At 40.2% G+C, this 26083-nt stretch overlaps 1 protein-coding gene across 26 annotated transcripts in view; it reads left to right on the top strand.

Moving 5' to 3' along the window:
- SYTL2 (synaptotagmin like 2) overlaps positions 1-24146 on the top strand; it is a 131613-nt gene extending 107467 nt beyond the window's left edge. For all 26 annotated transcript variants that reach the window (XM_051821084.2, XM_070076382.1, XM_051821075.2 and 23 more), the window contains 6 exons: positions 356-458; positions 2647-2817; positions 9401-9479; positions 17549-17648; positions 21095-21300; positions 23061-24146. In XM_051821084.2, the coding sequence (XP_051677044.1) occupies positions 356-458; positions 2647-2817; positions 9401-9479; positions 17549-17648; positions 21095-21300; positions 23061-23206 (805 nt within the window). In that variant the 3' untranslated portion in view covers positions 23207-24146. The remainder of the gene's footprint in view (positions 1-355; positions 459-2646; positions 2818-9400; positions 9480-17548; positions 17649-21094; positions 21301-23060) is intronic.
- Positions 24147-26083: the final 1937 nt, after the last annotated feature.

Raw genomic sequence — 26083 nt, 5'->3', positions numbered from 1 at the left:
GCCTTTTCTCACTAGGAGACAAACCAACAGACTAAGCACTATGTAAGAGGTCTGTCCCACTGGGGAATCCCCCACATATTAGGGAAAGTCAAGGAATAAGACAGTAACTCAGGAAATCTTCCTTAAAAGTCCTTAAAAAAAAATCCTCAAAACATTACTAATGCTCAACTGCACTAAAATCTGTTTAAACATTTAAGTATAAAGATGTTGACAGAAAGATTTGTTTCTAACTGCTTTTCTCAGTGTCATGAAATAATTATATCTGCTGTCAGTTTTCAATGCATTTTTTGAAAGTAGAAGCTGAAACATCACTTTTATCTTTTCTGAACTTCTTGTCTTTCAATTCTCTTTTTAGATATGTAAAGACCTATTTGTTACCAGACAAAGGCAAAGTGGGCAAGAAGAAAACACTCGTAGTGAAGAAAACCTTGAATCCTGTGTATAATGAGATTTTGCGGGTATCTATGAACTTTATATAAAGGAAAATCCTAAATAATACCTATGCATTTAAATAACTGTACCTCCTTGAGTAATGTATCTACAGATAAAGTCAGTCACCAAAGAAAAGAAGGAAAGGAATGAAATTTTCTCGAGGATTTGCTTTGTATTTGATGATATAGCATGAGTGTTACTACACTATCTCATTCATTCCCCAAACATACCCAACCAGTGGCATCATTATCTGTATATCACAGATGAGGCAAATATAGGTTAGAAAAATAAAGTAAATTAGTCAAGGATACATAACTTATAAAGTTAAACAATGCAACCGGAATTTTCTTCTAGCACAATTCTAATCGCATTATTTCTCTGCTTAAAATCTTCTAGGATTCTGTGAATGGAAGGGGAGAGGGAGTGGGAAAGGGGAGGGTTGCGGGTAGGAGGGACGTTATTGGGGGGAAGCCATTGTAATCCATAAGCTGTACTTTGGAAATTTATATTCATTAAATAAAAGTTTGAAAGAAAAAAAATCTTCTAGGATTCCCATTGTCGTAAGGGATAAGTGCATCCTTTACAACCTGAGCTCTATCCAGCCTCAACTTTTCCCTTTCATAATCTTTGTTCCAGCCACCTTGGATGATGTACTTGTACTACTGGGGTGTTCTGTTCCTTCAGCTGGAATATTATGTCTTAAATACCTCTTCTTATGAAAGGTTTTCCTTAGCCCTTAATATCCCCTACAGCCTGCTCCCTCAATAACTTGGCTTTATAATAGGCAATGTTAATATTTGGCACTTTTAACTGGCGATTTCAGTATTTATCTTACCACTAAATTGTAATTTCCATGAGGGAAGGAACTAACTCTAAGTTATTGATAAATTGGATGCCTTTGAGCAAATAACTTCATATGTGTGCACCTCAGATCTGCAAAATGGAGATAGTGGCTGTTTTCAGATCTGCACAAGGGAGATAGATAGTAACAGTACTTATCAGTAGTTGTGAACATTGAAAGAGTAAATAAGAGTGAAGTGTTTAGCACACATTAAGCATCTAATAAATTTTGACTCAATATAATATCTATGATAGGTACTCAAAGATGTTGATTGGAAGAATAGAGGAATTGACAGATGAATGGAAAGTAAACCTGGCTCACATATTTATGTTCTTTTTCTCCTATAACTGCATCAAGCTTAGTTATGACTGACAGATCATTTAGAACTAGAAATATAAAAGATGATCATTCTCTCTTTCTGAAAACTCTGTTCAAGTATTTGGTTCTCTGGGAAAAGCAGCAGTTAAATAAACTCTCAGTCATCCATGAGTAAATTAGCTAGCTTGTGGATTTTGTATAGCAAGTTCTTAATTAGTATTTGACTATGATATACTCCAGTTCCTAGCTATTTCTGGGAGCTACTTCAACCCTATACTCAGAAAAAGCCAGCTAATGGTAAGCTCACAGTAAGGCAGTTCTGCTGTAACCAAAATGGACATTCAAGTTGTACATCCTACAGCCACATAGAGATTATTTTTAGACAAGTACTGTTATCTCTTCCATGATTATGTATAATCAAGAATTGACTACACTTGAAACGAAAAATTGTTGAGATACCAAATATTTCCTGCTTGGCCATATGAACAGGAAAAACAAGTTTGTTGTTTTTGAAAAATACCTGTCCTTGTGGTCTGGATAGTAGGGGAAGTATATGTAAGTGGAGGCAGCAGTTGATGGGAATGCTACTTTATGCTCAGTTTTACTGTGACCCTAAAACTGCTCTGAAAATAAAGTTTATTTAAAAATACCTGATCTTCATAGAAAACAAGAGAACTGAATTAAATGTTACTTGTGTTTTTAGACTGAATTTGATATATGCTTAGTCTAAAAATATCCAGCAAAATTGAGAATTGGCTTTTGTTTTTAGAGAGCTATTACTGGCTATGATATTTGAGCCATGGTCTGCTTCATCAGGGATGGGAAGTGGAGAAGAAAACCAACTTTGTTAAAAGTGGATATTAGCCCTTTGAAATAAGACACTTAGAATAAGATGATTTTGCAATGTTTTTGAGAGTTGAAACCTAACAGACAAGAAAATCTGTTCTACCAGATGAGTTTTATCATCTCTGTGTCATAACTTTGGTATAAAGTGATGTTATTCAAAGAAAAAGGTAATGTTATTCATCAGTTTAATTTTCTTCTTTGAACTGCAGTATAAAATAGAAAAGCAAATTTTAAAGACGCAGAAGTTGAACCTGTCTGTTTGGCACCGGGATACTTTTAAGCGCAACAGTTTCCTAGGGGAGGTGGAGCTTGATTTGGAAACATGGGATTGGGACAACAAACAAAATAAGCAATTGCAGTGGTACCCTCTGAAGCGGAAGGTAAGTTGAGAGTTTTTAGTTTGGTTGGTTGGTTGGGGTCTAGTGTTCAGGAAACCCTACAATTGCATTTGATCTATAGTTTGGTATCATTTTCAACTAGGAATGGCTTATTAGCTTGCACATACATTCAGTGAAGAAAGGGTGGAAAACTCAATCATTTAGCACAAATGTTTCAGAGACTTCAATCAGGTCTTTTAAAGAGTTCAATTCTTTGGTATTTGAGACGTATTTTTAACCTAGAACATGGTCAAATTTTAATAAGTCTTCCATGTGTTACTTGAAAGTCCATTCTATAATGGCTGGATGTAATGCTGTTTATCTATCAACAAAGTGAATAATGATTGTTCAAATCTTTTATGAGGATAAAATGGAAAATGGAATTAAAAGATGTTACTACAAAAATGATTTTTTGAAATTCATGCAGATGAGGAGACTTCAAAAGGTTAATGAAAAGTGGGTATTATGAAAGAAACTACACATGGATTTCCAGGTTTTTTTGCATCAAAATAAGCTTATCTTTTAATTCCATTTTTTCCATGAATGTTTTGAAGTGCCTTTGTATATATCCTTACTGATTTAATGTCTGTGTGTACTGTGAATTACTAATGGAGATATGATTATAGATTTGTCTTTTCTCCTAGTTTTGCTGTTTTTGATTTGCTTATTTTGAAATTGTCATAAGTATATACATAGTTAGCATTGTTTTATTTTCTTGATGAAATGATCATTTTATCCTTTATAAATATACTTTTTTAAATCTCTAGTAATATTTCTTGTCTTAAAATCTACTTTGTCTGATACACTTCAAAAAATTCATGGAAATGGAATTGAAAATTATCTTTTATTTTGGCACAGAATTTGAAATTCATACATAAATTTTCATAATACTACATTTTCCATGAGGTTTTTGAATATTCATCCTATTAGTATAGCTCTTTCTACTTCCTTCTGGTTAGAAGCTTGTTTCTATCCTTTCATTTTCAGCCCTCCTAAATTCTGGTGGTTAGGATATATTTCTTATAATCAGTAGTTTTTATTTTTCTCCAGTCTGAGAGTATTTGTTAACTATTATTAAATAATCATTTAACCCATTTTCACTTAATGTAGTTATTGACATATTTTATAGAAAACTTTTATTTAATAAATATAAATTTTGAAAGTACAACTTTTGGATTATAGTGGTTCTTCTCCTCATAAACACCTTCCCACCCACAAACCATTCCATCTCCTACTCCATCTCCCATCCCATACTTCATTAAGATTCATTTTTAATTATCTTTATATACAGAAGATCAACTCTATACTAAGTAAAGATTTCAACAGTTTGCACCCACACAGACACACAAGTATAAAATACTGTTTGAAGACTAGTTTTAGCATTAATTCTCATAGTTCAACACAATAAGGACAGAGGTCCTACATGGGGAGAAAGTGCACAGTGACTCCTGTTGTTGATTTAACAATTGACACTCTTGTTTATGGCGTCAGTAATCACCCAAGGCTCTTGTCATGAGCTGCCCAGGCTATGGAAGCCTCTTGAGTCCATAAACTCCGACATTATTTAGACAAGGCCATAACAAAGTGGAAGTTCTCTGCTCCCTTCAGAGAAAGGTACCTCCTTCTTTGATGGCCGTTCTTTCCACCAAGATCTCACTCACAGAGATCTTTCATTTAGGTCATTTTTTGCCACAGTGTCTTGGCGTTCCATGCCTGAAATACTCTCATGGGCTTTTTAGCCAGATCCCAATGCCTTAAGGGCTGATTCTGAGGCCAGAGTCCTGTTTAGGGCATTTGTCATTCTGTGAGTCTGCTGTGTATCTTGCTTCCCATGTACTCTCCTTTTTAATTCTATCAATTATTATTAGTAGACACTGATCTTATTTATGTGATCCCTTTGACACTTAATCCTATCTTTATGATCAGTTATGAACTTGAACTGATCACTTTAACAAGTAAGATGACATTAGTACCTGCCAACTTAATGGGATTTGGATTCCCATGGCAAGTTTTTAGCTTTACCCTTAAACATAAGTCCAAGGGAGCATGTACTGAACTGTAAATTTTCATTCTCTCTTATTCCCACTCTTACTTTTAACAGGGATCAATTTTCAATTGGATTTAAGTACCTAAGAATAATTCTGTAGTGAGTAAAGAGTTCAACCAATGGTCTTAAGTAGAAAAATAAAATACTAAAAAGAATAAAATAATAGGCTGTTTTTCCACAGTCAGGACAAGGGCTGATCAAGTCATTGCTTCTTATAGTGTCAGTTTCACTTCTACAGATTTCCTTTTAGGTGCTCAGTTAGTTGTTACAGATCAGGGAGAACATATGATATTTGTCCCTTTGGGACTGGCTTATTTCACTCAGCAAGATGTTTTCCGGATTCCTCCATTTTTTTGCAAATGATTGGATTTCATTTTTTTTGACGGCTGTGTAGTATTCTATAGAGTACATATCCCATAATTTCTTTATCCTGTCTTCTGTGGATGGGCATTTAGGTGATATATTTGTATTTGGGCCCAAGTCTAATATCTTAATATTTGCCTTAGTTTTCTCATTTCCATAATTATCTTATTTGAAATTAGTCAATTACTATATCATTCCATTTTTCACAGTATTATTATGTAAGCAATGGTTTATTTTCCCCTTTCCTTCTTTGTTACTGAGGAGATTATAATTCTAATCCTGGAAATAAAAGTGTCTAACATAAATAAGAACTTTTACCACTTCCAGGACAATGAAAGGAACCAAGAATGTTTTAACTCCATTTACCTAGTGCTCTTGGTTTTTTGTATTATTGCTGATCGTGTTTTAACTATCCATATATTTTAAATATTTTTAGACATTTATTATTATTTTATAAAATTATTCATTAAATTCACCAAAAATTTACCTTTCTATTACTACTTGTGTTTTTATGTGAAGTTATTTTTTCCACTCCAAGACATCCCTTTCACTTGTAGTGCTTATCTACTGGCAATTGTTCCTTTCAGCTTTTCTCTGCATTATAACATCTTTTTCACCTTAATCTTTGAAGATTATTTTTGCCTCATTGCTAGCTTGGTAATTATTTCTCTTAACACTTAGAAGGCATCATTCCATTGTATCTTGACCTCACTTTTATGTTGCAAAATCAGCTATTACTCTTAGTTTTGTTCCTTTGAAAATTATGTCTAATTCTAAGATTTTAGGATATTTTTCTTTGTAATAATTTGAGACAGTTTTACAGTAATGAGCCTAGATGTAGTTTTCTTTGTATTTATCCTCTTTGGCCATCAACTCTGAAAAATTCTTTTATCAGCTCATTAGCTTCTGGAAAATTCTTAGAAGTTATTTTTTGAAATACTGTTTTGCCCACTGTTGTTCTCCTATTCTTCTGGAAATTCTAATGACACATATGTTAAATCTTTTCACTCTGTCTCTTTAAGTCTCTTATGCTCTTTCCTGTATTGTATATTCTTTTTTTCCATATACTCCAAGGTACTTCTTTTGCTGCATTTTTCTAACCTATCATGTTTTATCTAATGTATTACTGTTAAGACCATATATAGTTTTGGTTGGTTTATTTTTCAGAGGGAAGGGTGGGAAAAGAGGGAGAGAGGCATCTCCCATCTGCTGGATCACTCCCCAAATGCCTGTAATGGTTAAGACTAGATTGAGCCAAAACATGGAGCTAGGAACTCAGTCTAGGTCTCTATGTGGGTGTCAGGGACCCAACTACTTGAGCCATCATCTGATGCATTTAGCAGAAAGGCTAGAATTTGGGAGCTGGAGCCAGGACTTGCGCCCAGGCACTCCAGCACAGGAAAAGGGCTCCCACCAGCAGCTTAACTTCTAGACCAAATGCCTACCCCCACCATATAGCTTAAACCCATCTACAATGTAATTCATTTTTCAGAATAGGATTATCATTTGTTTTGATTCTATTTTTCTCCTAAAATTCTGTATTTTAACATTATAAATATAGTGACCAAAGTTACTTAAAATATATACTGAAAATTCAAATATGTTAAACATTTAGGAGCTTGTCTTTTTTTTTTAAATCTTAGTTTGATTACTTGGTCTTTGTAATGAAATGCTTATTTTTTAGCACATGTGGAGTATTGCATATGAAAAAATTCTGGTGACTACTTGAGAGGACTTTTGCTTTTGATGGAGATAAACTATCTAAATCTAGCCTGGGAATGGATTGACTTAAAGCTCAAATTTCATTTTCATCTAGTTAGTCTAGTTTTTGTTTGCCTATATTTCTGGGTTGTAGCCTTTCAGGGATTCCAAGTAAAAGCCTATGGAATGAATTCTCAGGGTTTCAGCATGCATCTGATTCAGCTGAAGGTCTTATTAAAACACAGATTCTGGACCCCCTATTCCCAAATTTTCTGATTTATTAAGATGTGAGCCCAAGAATATGCTTCTTTAACAGATCCTCAGGGCTCCTGGCCTGGGAACCATATGTATTTTTTAAAGATTTATTTATTTTATTCAAAAGGCAGTGATAGAGAAAGGAAGACACACACATATACGACACAGATCTTCCATCTACTGATTCATTCCCCAAATGGCTACAGTGGTCCAGGCTGGGCCAGACTGAAGCCAGGAGCCTGGAACTCTGTCTGGATCTCCCATGTGGGTGGCCTCAACCCAAGTACTTGTGCCATCTTCCATTGCTTTCCAAGGCACATTAGCAAGGAGGTGGATCAGAAGTGGAGCAGCTGGGACTCAAACCAGCGCTCATATAGGGTGTCAATGCTGTAGGTGGTAGCTCAATCCTCTGTGCCATAGCACTGGCTCCTGGAGACTGTATCTTGAGAGTCACAGGCCTAGGGTATTTTTCCAGTGTTATTGCTCTTTGGCTGGCCATGGACTAATTTTTGCCTCCCAGCCTCATGAGATTGCTAAAAGCCCTGCTTAGCTTACCACTATCATTCTGCCAGGCTTTTTATGCTGTCAGTTTGTCCCTATTTAAAAAGCAGCTACTGCCTCAAAATAAAAAGCACAGAGGAATATCAGGCTCTAAGATCTTGTTCACTTGAATCTTTGTAATTTTTATAAACTTTTATAATTGTCTTTATAAATTTTAGCACCTTCCAGCTGAGTTTGTTTCAATTTGTTTTGTTGTTGTTTTCAGTGTGAGGATTAATGTGGCTCAAGCTAGTCCATCATAGCTGGAAGTGCTAAATACAAACAATACAAACCGTTATTTAATATCCACACAATTAAACAGTTCTACTAGAGAATTAATCCTCAAGTGTTGCATCAAGATAACTCAAAACAGTGGTTTCTAACCCTGTCTAAAACCTACTGGATTTGAATTCCTCCGAAGATGTCCAAAGCACCTTGTTTTTTAACTGGCTCCCAGTGTATTTCTGGTGTGTGCCCATGTTTAAGAAATAAGACTCTAGGAGGATGAGTACTGTGGTACAGTAGGTTAAGCCACCAGCTGGGACTCCCACGTTCCTTGTGAAGTGTCTGGTTGAAGTTCTGGCTACTCAGAGCTTCTAATCCAGCTTCCTGCTAATGTGCCTGGGAGGCAGCAGATGATGAGAGACCCATTTGGGGTTCCTGGCTTCTAACTTTGGCCTGGCCCAGCCCCAGCTGTGGTAGGCATTTAGGAAGTGAACCAGTGGATGAAAGATCTTTTGGTCCTTCTCTCTCTGTCACTTTGCCAGTCAAATAAATGAATATTTAAAAAGGAAATAAGGCTCTAAAGAACTAGAATATGAAAATAAAATCATCTCTTTTATAAGTGAACATAACAGATATACATTTTAAAATTGTGAGCAGTCATTGTTACTCTTACAGAGTTGTATGAATTTGCTCTAAAATAATCAGGTTAATGGCAGCTTTGAAAATGTAAGCTTTGACTTTTTCTTTTTTGCTTCTCTTCCCACATTATTTCCCATACTCCTTCAAAGATAGAGAATAAAAATAAATTGTTTAATGTGCCTGTTAGGATGAGTAACAGACATAAAAATTAAAGCATCCCAGAATACTTCTTTTAGTCTAAGAAAGCAATTCTGATTTCTCCATCGTCTTTGATACTAAAGACCTTGAATGATTTCTGGATATTTTGCAAGGTTTTCCAAGGCATACAGCATAGCTTTTCTGGATATAAAGGAAACTGTCTAGGCCGGCGCCGCGGCTCACTAGGCTAATCCTCCGCCTTGCAGTGCCGGCACACCAGGTTCTAGTCCCAGTTGCCCCTCTTCCAGGCCAGCTCTCTGCTGTGGCCAGGGAGTGCAGAGGAGGATGGCCCAAGTCCTTGGGCCCTGCACCCCATGGGAAACCAGGAGAAGCACCTGGCTCCTGCCATCGGATCAGCGCGGTGCTCCAGCCGCAGCGGCCGTTGGAGGGTGAACCAACGGCAAAAGGAAAACCTTTCTCTCTGTCTCTCTCTCACTGTCCACTCTGCCAAAAAAAAAAAAAAAAAAAGAAACTGTCTAAACCTGATGCAGAGGGAGATTTTAATCCGGGGCACTCATGAATGATGTAGTCTCAAAAAAGAGACAGATGTGATCCTTAACACCAACAAGCAGGAAAACAAGTGTGTCTCACTCCTGATGACATCCTTTCATTTTTCAGACTGCTCCCATTGCCCTTGAAACAGAAAACAGAGGTGAGATGAAGCTAGCCCTCCAGTATGTTCCTGAGCCAATCCCCGGTATGTAATGATTCTCCATCCAGACCCATGCCTTTCCTTACCCCTCTTCTCTCCAAGGATTTATTTTGGGTTCTATAATATTTTCAGAGGTGAAGTCCTAAACAAACTTAAGTTGGTAATTGTGTAGACCCAACAAATCTATTCATAGTTGTAAACTAGAAAATTTTCATTTTTTTACTTTGGTAAAAAATACATAAATTTTTTAAGTACCTTAATAAGTGTAGTAGTGTTAAGTATTTTCACATTGTTGTGAAATGGATCCCTACAAGTTTTTAATCTTGAAAATCTGAAACTCTCTACTCATTAAACAACTCTTCCTTTTCCTTCCCCCAGTTCCTGGTAACCACCATTCTATGAGAAGTTTCTTTCTCTCTCTCTCTCTCCCTCCCTCCTCTCCCCCTCTCTTGTTTATAAGCCTGTTTTCATTTTCACCTCATTCTCCAAATTCTGGATCTGCACAGTGTAAATAGCCTTCCTTATAATCACAATTTGAGCATATTAATAGTCCCTAAGAAGTTAGAGCTCACTGATCTTCTTCTCTCAGTGTCTCATCTGGAGATAACACTTTTTGTTAAGATTACTAAGTGCATCCTTGGCATCAGACCTTCTTCAGCCCAGTTAAGGAATCAGAGAATTAATGCCTGTCACCTCTCACCCCCGTTTCTCAAGCAAGTTCCCCAGATTATTCTCCTAAAGATCTGTATGAACATTATGGCTGAAATCAGAGTTGCCAACTCAAATAGTTTTAGTAAATAGGCAGTGAAACTAGGTGAGATGGAAGAAATGATATATGATAAGGGCGGTGACTGAACTAGAGATAGGCATTCTAATTTAATTTTTTTAAAAAATCAGAGGGCAAGCAAAGCATATCTTGATACCAAATTGCTGCCATCTTTTGACTGCTGGGTCTTCCTAAAAGGCAGATTCCTTTGCAAGTAATTTGTATCCTATCATTTATGGCCAACATACAGCCATTCTGCCAACTCCAGTTCCCATTTTCCCCACTATCTTTTGGTGTTAAGATGGTGGTGGGGGTTGGGAGCCTGTGTTGTGATGGGTTCCACCTTGTCTGAGTTTCTGCTCATGTAGTGTTTCTACCCTAGAATGGCTTTCTTTTCTCCTCAACCTATGCAAGTCTTAGATGAATTCATCTCCTCCATGAAACTTTCCTGATTTTATTAACCTTCACTGATTATATCATCTTCCAGAATACTGCAGTAATACTTGACATTTCACTCAATTTTACATTTTTATGGTTTTAACTACAAATATTTATGATTTTAACTATAAATATTTCCCAAAAGGGCATAGATTATTTCTTGCATTCCTTTGGTATCAAATCAATTTCTAGCACAGAATGAATATATAATATATGCTAATTAAATATCATTTGGTTGACTGATTGGGCTAACCCAACCAGAAAAATCTGGGTAACATTCCTTTGTCCATATACACCCAACCTAGAGAACCACTTCAGACTAAGCCAGTTTCTTAGTAGTTCCCTGTCCACAGTATTAACTATTAGGTATGTATATTCAATATTCCTACAAAATGTGTAGCCACTTTAAATAAGAAGAGGGTGAAATCGGAAAAGACCCCCCTAAAATTTACACTAAATTGTGGCCCCTTAAAGTTCCCTAAAAATGCTATCTGGGGTGCCACATGCGCTACTAGAATTTGGGGTGCCTTGCGATTTCACCACAGGCTTATTACCAAATCCCCAATATTAATAAGCCCGAGAGGGTTCTTGCCTAGTATTTAGAGAAGAATTCTAAATACAGGCACAGATAAATGAGGCAGCATGGTACGTTTTAAGCTTTTATTTAGTAAGAAAGGTGCATAAGAGAGTGAGAGCTTTATTTAGGGGGAGAGAGGTGAATAGGGGTTCATACACCTAGGAACCAGGAACCAGGAACCAGCCACATGGATGAGCATCTAGGCCAGGAAGCCTAGAGCACATGGCCCCAAGGCCATGTGCCCTGGAGGCGCAGGGCTACAGCAAGCCCTGTCCTGGCAAGAGGCCAGGGAAGAGGAGCAGGCCTGGGCACACTGTGCCCTAGGCTTTTAACCCACTCCAAAGGGGAGTGGTTAATTAACCTGATTGGCTGGTGGGTACCCCAGTGTGGCCAGGTAGGGGAATGAGGCCACACAGGGGCGTGGCAAAGGCATCAGGTAGGAGCATGAGGTCACACAGGGGCGTGGTCTTCCAGTTCACAAATCTGATCAATTTTAACTGTATGTCTGTCTACTTCATTCCCCCCTCAGAGACTCCATCCCTTAATCCTAAGGGAAGTTGATGGACGTTGAATCATCTCTTCTGTAACTGCTTCCTGCTTATGAGGGGCGTAGTGCAGGCCCTGCCTATCCAGGGTCTGGAGGTCTCTGCCTATTCTAATAAATTTGCTTTGTGAGCTGGGGCAGTCTCGGTCATTGCCAAGGTCTGTGTCCCCTGTGTGGTCAGTTATTCCCAGAAGTTGAATTCTGAAACATAAGTTGTTAATTAGTATAAGCAAAACTGGAACAAGACCAATTGTAAGTGGGGTGCCCCTTTAGATAAAAACAACGTATCTTACAGATTCCCAGATAGTGGGTAATGGTAGGCCACCCTTATGTAGATTATAAACCCATTTAGCTTGAGTATAGAGAATAATAGAAGAAATCATTAGGTATCTTAATCCTCAATAACGGTTCTTAAGAGTTAATCAAGGAAGGCAGGTACAGCATGCTTGCCTTAAGGAGACAAAGGCAAAAGTTTTACTTATCCTTTTTGCTTTGAAGTACTTATGGTTTCTGATTGGCTTATAGGAACAGTCAGGCATGTCTTTCATATTCACCTGCGAAGACTTAAGAGGTTGGAGTTTAATCCTAATTTCACAGAGGTAGTCGTGCTCACTAGCACCTGGTAAGGTCCCTTTTATTTATGCTGAAACTGATCTGAAGAGGATCTTTGAATGGCTTGCTCAGGAATTACTAATGTTGGAGTTTTTGTTAAAAACTCCTAAAAACTCCTTGATTCCTTGGAACACCTTTGTAGCTCCCCTGTCCAGCACAGTGTCTGTTTCAGAGGCTTTTAAGCAAACACAGGCTTAGAATCCAGATCCTGGAATCCATAACTCTTGTATCTACCCTTTTTAGTACGGAGTCTGCGTCAGGGCCTCTTTAAAGCTATATACAAAAGTTTGGAATCCAAATCTTGGACTCCAAGTTCCATAGAACCCTGTCATCAGCAATTCCCAAAAACGGAGCTTTTATTTAGAAGCTCCTTAGTTCTCTGGAACAACTTTTGCAGCTACCCTTTTCAGCACGGAGACTGCATCAGGGCATCTTTAAAGCTATACACAAAAACCTGGAATCCAAATCTTGGGGTCCAAAGTCCATAGAACTTTGCCATTCTCAGAAATCTCCTCGGCTACCTTTAAATATCTGACCCTATGTTAAAACATACTAGATAGGAATTTCACAGAGACATGTATGCAAGATTTCCCACTTGAGGCACTTACTAAACCTTAAATAAATCCCTAAAAACAAGCAATGGAGTCTGACACTTAGACATGACTAGAACTTACGATGCATACTATCACACAATAGAGCAAAGCAAATCTTTGGGATTAAGTTTTTCCATCAAAGTTGATACTGTAGCTCATTTGAGAACAGAGGTCCTACATGGGAAGTTAGTACACAGTGACTCCTGTTGTTAATTTAACAATTAACACTCTTACGTGTGACATCAGTGATCACCCGAGGCTCTTGACATGAGCTGCCTAGGCCATGGAAGCCTTCCGAGTTCCACAAATTCCATCAGTATTCAGACAGGCCATAAGCAAGTGGAAGTTTTCTCCTCCCTCTGGAGAAAAGTCCATCCTTTGACGGCCACTCTTTTCCACTGGGGTCACACCCAGGGAGGTTCTCCACGTAGAGACACTTTCTGCACGAGTGTCCTGGCTTTCCACGCCTGAAATGCTCTTGTGCGCTTTCCAGCCAGACCAGAATGCCTTTAGGGCTGATCCTGAGGTCACCGAGTGCTACTCAAAGCCATTGCCACTCTATGAGTCTGCTGTACAGACTGCTTCCCATGTTGGAGCATTTACTTCTTTTTAACTTTATTAGTAGTAGTAATAAACACTTAATCCTATTGACATGATCACTCTAACACTTAATCCCGCCTATATGATCACTTTAAAATTTAAGATGTTAACATTACCATCTAGCCCAAAGGGGATTTGCGATCCCATAGCAAATTTTTAACTGTACCCTTAGAAGTAACTCTATAAGAATGCATGCAGAGCTACACTGCTTTACAGTCTCTCTGTAGGACCTGAGGAAATAAAAACAGAGCTCTTCCAGAGCTTAATTATTCTTAAGCATTTTACATGGATACATTGTATTAGTTATAATTCCTTAATCCCATCTAGTCGAAGGGTCTTCCAATTATTAAGTGTAGATCTTTCAGGGAGTCTCCAAAGGAGCAGATGTAGAACTACCCACAGTTAAATTGCTTTGTAACCTGGGGAGACAGGAGGTAAATAGGGCTAAGCTTAGCCCAGTTATATCTCTGATCATCTACCTTAAACAATAATCTGACATCTTTGATCTACTATGCCTATATAGAGCTTAATGCATATATTGCTCTATTAATCAGGCATGTAGCATGTGGTGGGCCATGGGGGCCACCAACTTGGGGCGGGGTCTGTTGCCCATCTTTCTGTGAGGGCGGAAGTTCCACCCTCCATGACAGAAGTAGAGTGTCCTGTTTAAAAGCTCCTCCTCCCTGATGCTAACATGTTTCTAAGCAACCAGACCAGTTCACCAATTTCAAATTAGCAATTGAAAACTTGTATAAGACCCAGGAACAAGGAGAAATGTTTTCCTTAGGAGTTTTTCCTCCAAGTAAATCTTTTACATTTCTTATTACATTGCACTAGCAACATCACCAAAGTCCTTAAAGCCAGAAACCAAAAAAAAAAAAAAAAAAAAAAACAAAAAAACAAAAAACACAAAAAAACCCATGCCTTGTTTTTTTAAAAGCTACTAACAAAAGAAAAGAGGAAGAAGGAAAAAAAATAATCTTGCTTATCTTTTGCTTGAGGAGCTGCTCTTCTCCCCCAGGGCAGGGTGGCTCTGGTCAACTACCACACTAGCTCCTCTCCCCACACCCATCTCCGCTTGCTTTGAGCAAGCTGGGTAATGGCTGCTGCCTTTGGAACCCTGGTGCGGGAAAGCCGCCCAGGTCGGCCATGTTCCAAAGGGCTGGTGCGAACCACGTATGCCCCGCCGGGCTGGCAAGGCCCCCCAGGAGCTCAGTGCAAACTCCCCTTGGGACCCCAGCACGGGAAAGTCGCACACGGTGCCCAGATCTGGTGCTGAGCCTGGGGCAACCTCGGGCCACGGGCCTGGCCTTTGTACTCCTGCCTGGCGACCAGCACCAGGGCCGGAGGAAGCGACGCACCTTTCTCCCACGAAGGCCATGCGCACATACCCGCTCAGGCGGGCGCTTTGGACCACTGCACAGGGGAAGCATCAACCCAGATGGGGGAGGGAGAGGGTGCAGGCAGAGAGATAGGGTCAGAAGCCACAGTATGTTCACTACCACCACGCTGCCTAGTTTTAAAATTTCTTAATCCCTTCTTAAAAGTTGTAAATCCCTTAAAAATTTCATATTTTATGTCCCTTCATGGTCGCCATATGAAATCGGACAAGACCCCCTAAAATTTACACTAAATTGTGGCCCCTTAAAGTTCCCTAAACATGCTATCTGGGGTGCCACATGCGCTACTAGAATTTGGGGTGCCTTACGATTTCACCACAGGCTTATTACCAAATCCCCGATATTAATAAGCCCGAGAGGGTTCTTGCCTAGTATTTAGAGAAGAATTCTAAATACTGGCACAGATAAATGAGGCAGCATGGTACGTTTTAAGCTTTTATTTAGTAAGAAAGGTGCATAAGAGAGTGAGAGCTTTATTTAGGGGAGAGAGGTGAATAGGGGTTCATACCAAGCACCAGGAACCAGCCACATGGATGAGCATCTAGGCCAGGAAGCCTAGAGCACATGGCCCCAAGGCCATGCGCCCTAGAGGCGCAGGGCTACAGCAAGCCCTGTCCTGGCAAGAGGCCAGGGAAGAGGAGCAGGCCTGGGCATACTGTGCCCTAGGCTTTTAACCCACTCCAAAGGGGAGTGGTTAATTAACCTGATTGGCTGGTGGGCGCCCCAGTGTGGCCAGGTAGGGGAATGAGGCCACACAGGGGCGTGGCAAAGGCATCAGGTAGGAGCATGAGGTCACACAGGGGTGTGGTCTTCCAGTTCACAAATCTGATCAATTTTAACTGTATGTCTGTCTACTTCATTCCCCCCTCAGAGACTCCATCCCTTAATCCTAAGGGGAGTTGATGGACATTGAATCATCTCTTCTGTAACTGCTTCCTGCTTATGAGGGGCGTAGTACAGGCCCTGCCTATCCAGGGTCTGGAGGTCTCTGCCTATTTCATGTAATGAGTTCACTTCATGAGCCAGAGCTCTTTCAGTCACCAGAATTCTCAGTGTCTCCTGCATGGTCATCATTTTTCTCAGGAGCTGCTGGGTTCTACTGGGTTCTTTTAGATATAAATGAAGGTCCATTGTCACTCTGGAGTGACCGTGGGAGTCTAAAGTGTGGCACGATGTCTTTCAACAAGGCTTTAAGCACCTCGTGTGCTTTCTGCGTTTGGGTCAAAAAGGCTTCTATCCATTCTGTAAAAGTGTCAATAAAGACTAGAAGGTACCTATAATTACTTGTAGGGAGCATATTGGTAAAATCAACCTGCCAATCTTCAGCTATTTATGTTCCCCTCCTTTGCACAGGAGTCAACAGGGGAGGTGGCCTTACATGGTGAGGGTTATTCTGTAAACATAGAGGCCAAGAGCGAGTCATTTCCTTTATGACCATATTTGGTCCCTTTCCTCCAAAAGCTCGGGAGACCAGTTGTGCTAAGGCATCTCTTCCCAAATGGGTAGAGCTGTGTAATTTTCCATTAAGTGGCCATTGGTAGCCTAATTCTGTGATTTAGCATCCACTATCCATTTGCTTTTTAGTATAGCCTCGCTGTTGAGCCCATTAATTTTCAGGCTCCGTATAGTGAGATTCCTTAGCTACTTCCACAGATTGACGTATGAGGGCCATTTCCAAACCTTCCTGTGTAGCTGCTCTAACTGCTAATGCATTTCCCTTGTTAATATAATTATCTCCCTTCTGATATCCCTTGCAGCGGATGACGGCCACTTCTAAAGGCTCCAGTACTGCCTGAAGTAGAGCCAGTATCTCTTTTCCATATTTAACAGGGCAACTCTTTGCAGTCACTAAGCCCCTCTCTTTCCAGATTGCTGCGTGTGCATGCAACACAAGGAAAGCATATCTGGAATCTATCTATCTATCTATCTATCTATCTGCATATATATATAAACTCGCTAGCCTTTTCCCAGTTGTAAAGCCCTAGTCAATGCAATAAGCTCTGTCTTTTGGGCTAAAGTATTGTGTGGTAATGCTTGGGCTTCTATCGTCTGCCTTTCTAACTCCTTCCTTTAGATAGCTGCTGCCATCAGTAAACCATTCAGCATCTGGATTTTCCAGGGGCTCATCTTGAAGGTCTGGCCTACTAGGGTACATCTGCCTAATTCATTCCCCGCTCAGAGACTCCATCCCCTTTAGTTTACTTTATACTAAAATTATGTTTAAAATGCCTTCTACCAGCACCACTTTATATTGCTATTCGTGTTTGAAAGACATATGCATTTCATTGAGATGTTTTGAATACTACTGTAAATGGATGATTCACATGCCTGACATCTGTTCATGTTGAACCAAGCAAACCCCCAAAAGAATGTAATACTCTGTACTTGGATGTATAATATGTGTTGTTTTTATAGAGCTACTCAAGGTCAATTCAGTCAAACCAGGAAAGACATAGTTAAGAATTTATAGAATTATACCACCAAACACTAGCTAGTACCCCTGTGCCAGACCATTTTTGGGCTAACTCCTTTGGATACAGTATTTCCAAAAAAGAACAGCAGTAAAATTTTTCTCTTATTACAGGTAAAAAGCTTCCTACAACTGGAGAAGTACACATCTGGGTGAAGGAATGCCTTGATCTACCACTGCTAAGGGGAAACCATCTGAATTCTTTTGTTAAATGGTAACAGCATTGATGACTGCTTTTTTCAGTGCTGCTATAGCCTGGACTTTGTTGGTTGGTTTCAGCTCTCTCTCTGATGCTGAAACCCATCAGTCATAGCTTAAATGAATTTACTCGAAACAATGGAGACATGAATCACAAGAGTCTATAGATGAACTCACAAGGTTTCATTTATTCTTAAAATCATAAAGCTAAGAGGTCATATATACAAATCAAACTAGAGACCTCACACTCAAATAATGTCTTCTAGGAGCTATGTCTGTTACTGAGGGAAATAATGAGTATGAAAGAGTTTATTGAGGGCAGGCATTTGGTGCATCAGTTAAGACACCACTTGGAACCGGCGCCGCGGCTCACTAGGCTAATCCTCTGCTTTGCGGCGCCGGCACACCGGGTTCTAGTCCCGGTTGGGGCGCTGGATTCTGTCCAGGTAGTCCCTCTTCCAGGCCAGCTCTCTGCTGTGGCCAGGGAGTACAGTGGAGGATGGCCCAAGTCCTTGGGCCCTGCACCCGCATGGGAGACCAGGAGAAGCACCTGGCTCCTGGCTTCGGATCAGCATGATGCGCCGGCGCGGCGGCCATTGGGGGGTGAACCAACGGCAAAAAGGAAGACCTTTCTCTGTCTCTCTCTCTCTCTCACTGTCCACTCTGCCTGTCAAAAAAAAAAACCAAAAAACAAAAAAAACACAACAACAACAACAAAAAAACACCACTTGGAACACCCACATCCCATGACAGAGTATTTGGATTTAAATCCTGGCTCTGTTCCTGATTGTAGATTCCTGCTAGTGCACGTATTGGGAGGCAGCAGGTGATGGCTCAAGTACTTAGGTCCTTACCACCCATATGGGAGACCTAGACTGAGGTCCCTGGCTTCAGCCTGAAGTGAACCAGCACATGGGATCTTACTCTCTTTCTGCTTTTCAAGTATAAACTTTAAAAAATTTAAGTAATTCTTTTTTAAAAAAAGAATTTGTCTAATTTCTAATGGTAGGATGTTGCAGCACTTGGCTCCTTTGTAGAACACAGATAAATTCCTTCTCTCCTTTATCTCACTTATTTTGTGGCCCACTTTTTTTTTTTTATTATTATTATCAAATGTTTATTTTTTTTTTAAACTTTTATTTAATGCATATAATTTTCCAAAGTACGACTTATGGATTACAATGGCTTCCCCCCCCATACCGTCCCTCCCACCCACAACCCTCCCCTTTCCCACTCCCTCTCCCCTTCCATTCACATCATGATTCATTTTCGATTATCTTAATATACAGAAGATCAGCTTAGTATACATCAAGTATGGATTTCAACAGTTTGCTCCCACACAGAAACATAAAGTGAAAAATAATAGATGATTTTTTTTAAATGATGATGAAATCAGAGCAGACCTATTGTCATGTTTAATCCCAGTGAGAGTCAAGTTGGGAATTGATAATTTCTTTTTTTTTTTTTTTTTTTTTTTTTTTTTTTTTTTTTTTTTTTTTTTTTACAGAGGATCTGTTTAGTATGCATTAAGTAAGGATTTCAACAGTTTGCACCCCCATAGAAACACAAAGTGAAATATATTGTTTGAGTACTCGTTATAGCATTAAATCTCAATGTACAGCACATTAAGGATAGAGATCCTACATGAGGAGTAAGTGCACAGTGACTCCTGTTGTTGACTTTACCAATTGACACTCCTGTCTATGGCATCAGTAATCTCCCTATGCTCCAGTCATGAGTTTCCAAGGCTATGGAAGCCCTCTGAGTTCTCCGACTCTTATCTTGTTTAGACAAGGTCATAGTCAAAGTGGAGGTTCTCTCCTCCCTTCAGAGAAAGGTACCTCCTTCTTTGATGACCTGTTCTTTCCACTGGGATCTCACTCGCAGAGATCTTTTGCCAGAGTGTCTTGGCTTTCCATGCCTGAAATACTCTCATGAGCTTTTCAGCCAGCTCCGAATGCCTTTAGGGCTGATTCTGAGGCCAGAGTGCTATTTAGGACATCTGCCATTCTATGAGTCTGCTGAGTATCTCACTTCCCATGTTGGATCACTCTCCCCTTTATTTACTCCATCGGTTAGCGTTAGCAGGTACTAGACTTGTCTATGTGTTCCCTTTGACTTCCTTTGACTCTTTGTTCCCTTTGACTCTTATTTTGTGGCCCACTTTTAGAGGGCCTTCGTCTCACACTGCAGATATTTAAAAAATGACTTGCTAAACAAACGCTTACTGAGAGTTAGCTTATAAGAGCTTAAGATAGTTATGGTCTCTATGGCTAATTTTAACTAAATAGGTTCTACCAGAAGACTGTTGTAGCTTTTTAAAAATATGTGACCTATATTTAAGTATATATGACATCATTTATGATTTTTCCTATACATACTCTTCATAGATGTCAACTGGTAATATTTTTAAGTTCAACTTGGTCTCTTATTCCAAGATGACTCTCAGACCTTGGCTTGACAAGAGATGTGATAGGTTAAAGTTTATTCAATAATTATAATAAATGGGGGCTGACACTGTGGTGCAGTAGGTTATACTGTAATCTGCAGGGCTGGTATCCCATATGGGTGCTAGTTTGAGTCCTGGCTGCTACACTTCCAATCCAATTCGCTACCAATTGCCTAGGAAGAAAATGGAGGATGGTCCAGGTGCTTGGGGCCCTACACACATGTGGGAGACCTGGATGAGGCTCCTGGCTCCTGGCTTTGACCTGGCCTAGTCCTGGCCATTGTGGCCATTTAGGGAATCAACCAGTAGATGGAAGATTTTTTATTATATAAATTATATATATTATATATAATAAAAATATATAATATAAATATATAAATATATATAATTTATATGTTATATAAATTATAGATAGCTATATATTATATATATAAAATAAATGAAACATACATGATTGTGAAAAATGTGTGATTTATTCTTAAAGTCAAATCTAGCTAATTGGAGGGATTCCTTTCCTGTTTTAAAATATGTATTGCTCTAATTCCTTAGGTAATACCTTAAGTACTCAGGAATAGACTATGCTTCTAAATGCTAAATGCTAAAGAAGTCCTCAAACAATTGCTATCATATTAAGAACTTACTAAATGTAGATACTGAACTAGCGTTTTGTATTTCATTATAAATCAACCTTATGACATCAAGCATCACCATTCCCATTTTATAGATGAGAAAACAGGTATCTGAGAGGTTAAGTAACTTTCCTGAGAATGTCCAGCCAGTGCATGGCAGAGTCAGGAATCGAACTAATCTGGCTGACTCTATGTCCGAAGTCCTTCTAGCAGGATGTGCTTCCCCCACCCACACCCCCCAACTCCACACCACCACCACCACCTCCAACTTCCCGCACTTTTCCCCTCCACTGCTAATATGTAGTAGCTGTGCTGAAGTATACTGAAAGCATAAATGTTCACTCTCTTACTATAATACGTTCACAATAATGCCTCTGTTTATAGTACCATCCTTCCAGATACAAGCAGGAAAAGTCGCCAGAAAACAAGAGCTGTAGGAAAAACCACCAACCCTATTTTCAACCACACCATGGTGTATGATGGGTTCAGACCTGAAGATCTGACGGAAGCCTGTGTAGAGCTCACTGTCTGGGACCATTATAAATTAACCAACCAGTTTCTGGGAGGTCTTCGGATTGGCTTTGGAACAGGTAACATTTGTTGGGCTTTGAATCCTCCATGAGCCAAATTCTTCTGGAGACACTAGAGATGGGTTTGTTTGTTGCTTTGCTTCTTGCTAATGAAAATAGATACTCTACTTCTGTTAAGTGTAATGAAATGATGGCCGGTGCCATGGCTCAATAGGCTAATCCTCCACCTAGCGGCGCTGGCACACCGGGTTCTAGTCCCAGTCGGGGCGCCGGATTCTTTCCCAATTGCCCCTCTTCCAGGCCAGCTCTCTGCTGTGGCCCAGGAAGGCAGTGGAGGATGGCCCAAGTGCTTGGGCCCCTGCACCCCATGGGAGACCAGGAGAAGCACCTGGCTCCTGCCTTCGGATCACCGCGGTGCGCCAGCCGCAGCGCGCCAGCTGTAGTGCGCCGGCCGTGGCGGCCATTGGAGGGTGAACCAATGGCAAAAAAAGGAAGACTTTTCTCTCTGTCTCTCTCTCTCTCTCTCAATCCACTCTGCCTGTCAAAAAAAGAAAGAAAGAAAGAAATGAATGACTAAAGGAAAGTCAGGCTATATGCCCAGGGATCTGGGTATGAGGATTAGTAGGGTGCACTATCTGTCCATATAGAGCTTCAGTTATTGTGAATGGTCAGCACAAAAAGAAAAGCCTTTGGGGCTAACACTGTGGTGTAGCAGGTAAAGTCACTGCCTTCAGTGCCAGCACTGTATAAGGGCACTGGTTCAAGTCCCGGCTGTTCCACTTCCAATCCAGCTCCCTGCCACTGTGCCTGGGAAAGCAGCAGAAGATGGTTAAAGTACTTGGACTCCTTCACCCACGTGGGAGACCTGGAAGAAGCTCCTGGCTCCTGGCTTTGGACTGGCCCAGCTCCAGCTGTTGTGGCCACATGGGGAATGAACCAGTGGATAGAAGATCTCTTTCTCTCTCTGTGTGTGTCTGTCTGTCTCTCCCTCTCTAACTCTGCCTTTTAAATAGATAAATAATTAGAAAAAAAAAAAAGCCTTCATCACTACTCCCCCCAACTCAAACATCTATATTCCTTCAAGGTAAAATGTGTGCCTTGAATAATAGTAGCCAGCATTTGTGCAGCACTAGTCATTGTAGTAATTGCCTTATTTGCATTATTTCATGTAATGCTCAAAACTCTTAAGGAGTTGCTAACGTTGTCCTCAAAGAAACTGATACTCTAAGAAATTAACAGAATCACTAAAAAACAGGGTTTATATTTGAAACTGAGCCTGGCTGGCGCCGCAGCTCAATAGGCTAGTCTTCTACCTGCGGTGCTGGCACCCCGGGGTTCTAGTCCCAGTCGGGGTGCCAGATTCTGTCCTGGTTGCTCCTCTTCCAGTCCAGCTCTCTGCTGCGGCCCGGGAGTGCAGTAGAGGATGGCCCAGGTCCTTGGGCCCTGCACCCGCATGGGAGACCAGGAGAGGCACCTGGCTCCTGGCTTCAGATCAGTGCAGTACGCCCATACTCCCTTAGAAATCATCTAATGCTGCCTCCAATCCAATGCAGAAGCCTCCCAACTATTGCATAGCCCTAAATGGCATACAGCTTTTACAATGATGTGGAAAGAAACCATTGTTCTGGGAATTATCGGAACGATGTCCATGATAAAGCCACAGATGAATAAACAGTTCTTCCTGATTTAAGTACCAGGCTCGCCCTATCAGTGATGTTCAGACTCTTCCTAGCTGCCTTCCATTGGTTATTATAATTAGGAAATTATATTCCCTCCCCATCGAAGCCGTTCCCTTTCTAAGTGCAAATTCCTTTTTTCAGGTAAAAGCTATGGGACTGAAGTAGATTGGATGGACTCTACATCAGAGGAAGTTGCTCTCTGGGAAAAGATGGTAAATTGCCCCAACACTTGGATTGAAGCAACACTGCCTCTCAGAATGCTTTTGATTGCCAAGATTTCCAAATGAGCCCAGCGTCAAGTGGATCCTCCTCTGAAAACTACTGAACCGGAGAATCTCATCTTGAAAATCTGACCACATGGACAAAGATCTTCGCTGCCACTAACAATACTACACAGCATGTTAAAGTCAATGCGCATGTGTGTCTTTGATTACAAGACCCAAGGGATTTAAATTATGACAAAATTGTGACTTACCTGTTATTCCAACATTCAAAGAAGACATTTGAACAAGTCAAAGAAAATGGTTTATTGCTTCGAAGAAAAAGCTGCTCCTAAAATACTACATTTGGAATGTTTTTAACTAGAAAAATGTTTTTAGTTTATCACCGTGGGTTTCACACCACAGTCTTGTGCTACAGTAAAAAAGACCTGCCACTTGATTATTGCTAACCCTTGTGGGACTTGTAAATATGTAGGTTGTAGAAAAGTAACAGAAAGGTACTTCTGGAGAGGGGGGAAGAATCATCAGTGATGAGACAGATTCGTACCATAAGAAAATGACTTAATCTGTAATCTCTAATAAAATGTAGAGTTCCATGTTTGGACAATGAGACTGAATTTACGGGGTGTATTTCTGCCTTGAAAAACTACTTTTCTTCCCCCCCCCCAAGTTGAAACAAAAGAAGTTTCAAATGTACTTTGGTGCCACCAACTGGCCATAAGCAGAATTTGGTTCTTGGCTTGTTTTAGCTTATTTGTAACCCAACACAGGCCTCAAGCCTGTATTTTGTGAGAGATTGTAAACAAACAAACCCTTGAGAATATGATTATTTTTCCTATCATTTTACTGTATGCAAGCAGCATAATAATAGCCATAGATGTGCTTTGCAACAAAGTTTTAATTAGACTGTAAATTGTTCAATTATACTGTACTTCCTATGTATGTATAATTTTCATAAAGTATTTTATAAAACCCTTTAGTCAAATAAATTATCATATGATTTAAATTGTATTGATTTTTATTTTAGTTAAATTTTTTATACTAGGAATCCTAAATTCTAAATTTTCTAACAAAGCTAATGAACTTCTGTTTGGCTAATATTTTTCCTGTGTTTACCAACATTCTAGGCATCAGTGCCCCTAAGTGAGCAGCCAAGGCTATATTACTAAGAATAGAACTTTTATTTTTAAAAAACCAGTCAAAATGCTTGAAGATAAACTAATATTTATTCTTTTTAAAATTATTTTTATTTCCATTCTCTTTGAAAGGGAGACAGAGACAGAAAGAAACATACCATCTGCTGGTTCATTCCTCCAGTGCCCACAACTGCAAGGGCTGGGTCAATCTGAAGCCAGAACTCAGAACTCTATCTGGATCTCCTACATTGGTGACTAGAACCAAAGTACTTGAGCCATCACCTCCTACCTCAAAGAGTGAGTCAGAAGCAGAGTAGCTGAGACCTGAACCAGATACCCTGATAATGGGTGTGGATATCCCAGGAGGCAACATTGGGACATATCCACCCCAATATTTATTCTTAAAAGGTTTTCCATGGAGACTATGGGATACATTTAGCAAATGAAGCATTATACCTTCTGAAGCCCCAAGTAGCTTATCTGTCTAAAGTACTACAAGCATTTGGTGTAGCAGTTAAGATGCCACTTGGGGTGCCTGATCCCATATCTGAGTGTCTGGGTTTCAGTCTCTATTCTGCTTCTGATTTCAGCTTCCTACTTATGCACACCCTTGAAGGCAGCAGGTGATAGCTCAAGTAGTTGGTACCCTGCTACCCATGTGGAAGACCCAGATTGAGATATAGGCTCCTGGGGCCACTGTTGTGGCATGCTGGATTAAAGCCACTGCCTGCAATGTAGGCATCCTATATAGGTGCAAGTTTGTTTCCCGGCTGCTCCACTTCTGGACCAGATCCCTGCTAATGGCCTGGGAAAAGCAGCAGAGGATAGCTGAAGCGCTTGGGCTCCTGTCACCCATATGGGAGACCTGGAAGAAGTTTCTAGATTTGGCCTGACTGAACCTTGGCCATTGGGCCATCTGGGGAGTGAACCAGTGGATGAAAAATCTCTATCTGTCTCTTCCTCTCTGTCTCTCCATCTCTCTCTACAACTCTTTGAAATAAACAAATCTTAAAGAAAGGAGGGAGGAAGGAAGGAAGAAAGGAAGGAAGGAAGGAAAGGGAAGGGAAGAGGAAGGGAGGAGGGGGAGGGAAGGAGGGAAGAGGGAGGAAGGGAGTGAGATAGAATAGATAGATAGATAGATAGGTCGGTCTAGGCTCCAGGCTGTGGACTGTTGCAGCCTGGACTGTTGCAGGCATTTGAGGGAGTGAATTAGCTGATGAGTGATGTGTCCATATGCCTGTCTGCCTTTCAAATAAAATTAAAACAAAAGTTTAAAAATAACAAAAGCCCTGATTTAATGTAGGTTTGAGGAAGTGTGGGTGATGGGTGAGCGAAGGACCTTACAACAGGCACCACGTACCTATCACTGAAAACAACTGGAGAGCACTTGCTTCTTTCCCAAGCAGAACCTTGAATGCACTTGCCAATAAGAGCAACTAATCTGAGACAACACCTTTTCCTACTATCTCCCTTTGTCCTTTATTGGAGGGATTATTCTAGTGCTATTGTGTTTTTCCTCTCTGGCCTTAGAGAAGGGAAAAGTGGGCTAAGTAGAGGTATACCTCAAAGATTGGTCTGGAACACAGTAGCAGAAGTACTCTGTTCTGGTTTGTGCCATGTCACAGTACAAACTACTTTCTTGGCCTTTCTTTCAGTATCTGTTCAACCACTTCCCAGAATGTAGTCAGCACTGGAGCACCAATAAGAATTGTTCTTGGGGCTGGTGCTGAGGCATAGTGGGTAAAGCTGTTCCCTGTAGTGCCGGCATCCCATATGAACACTGGTTCAAGTCCCAGCTGCTCCACTT

Source organism: Oryctolagus cuniculus, chromosome 1 (genome assembly GCF_964237555.1).
Source record: "Oryctolagus cuniculus chromosome 1, mOryCun1.1, whole genome shotgun sequence".
Lineage (NCBI taxonomy): Eukaryota > Metazoa > Chordata > Mammalia > Lagomorpha > Leporidae > Oryctolagus > Oryctolagus cuniculus.
Note: the sequence above shows the minus strand (reverse complement) of the source record. Positions and strands in the feature narration are given on the sequence as shown.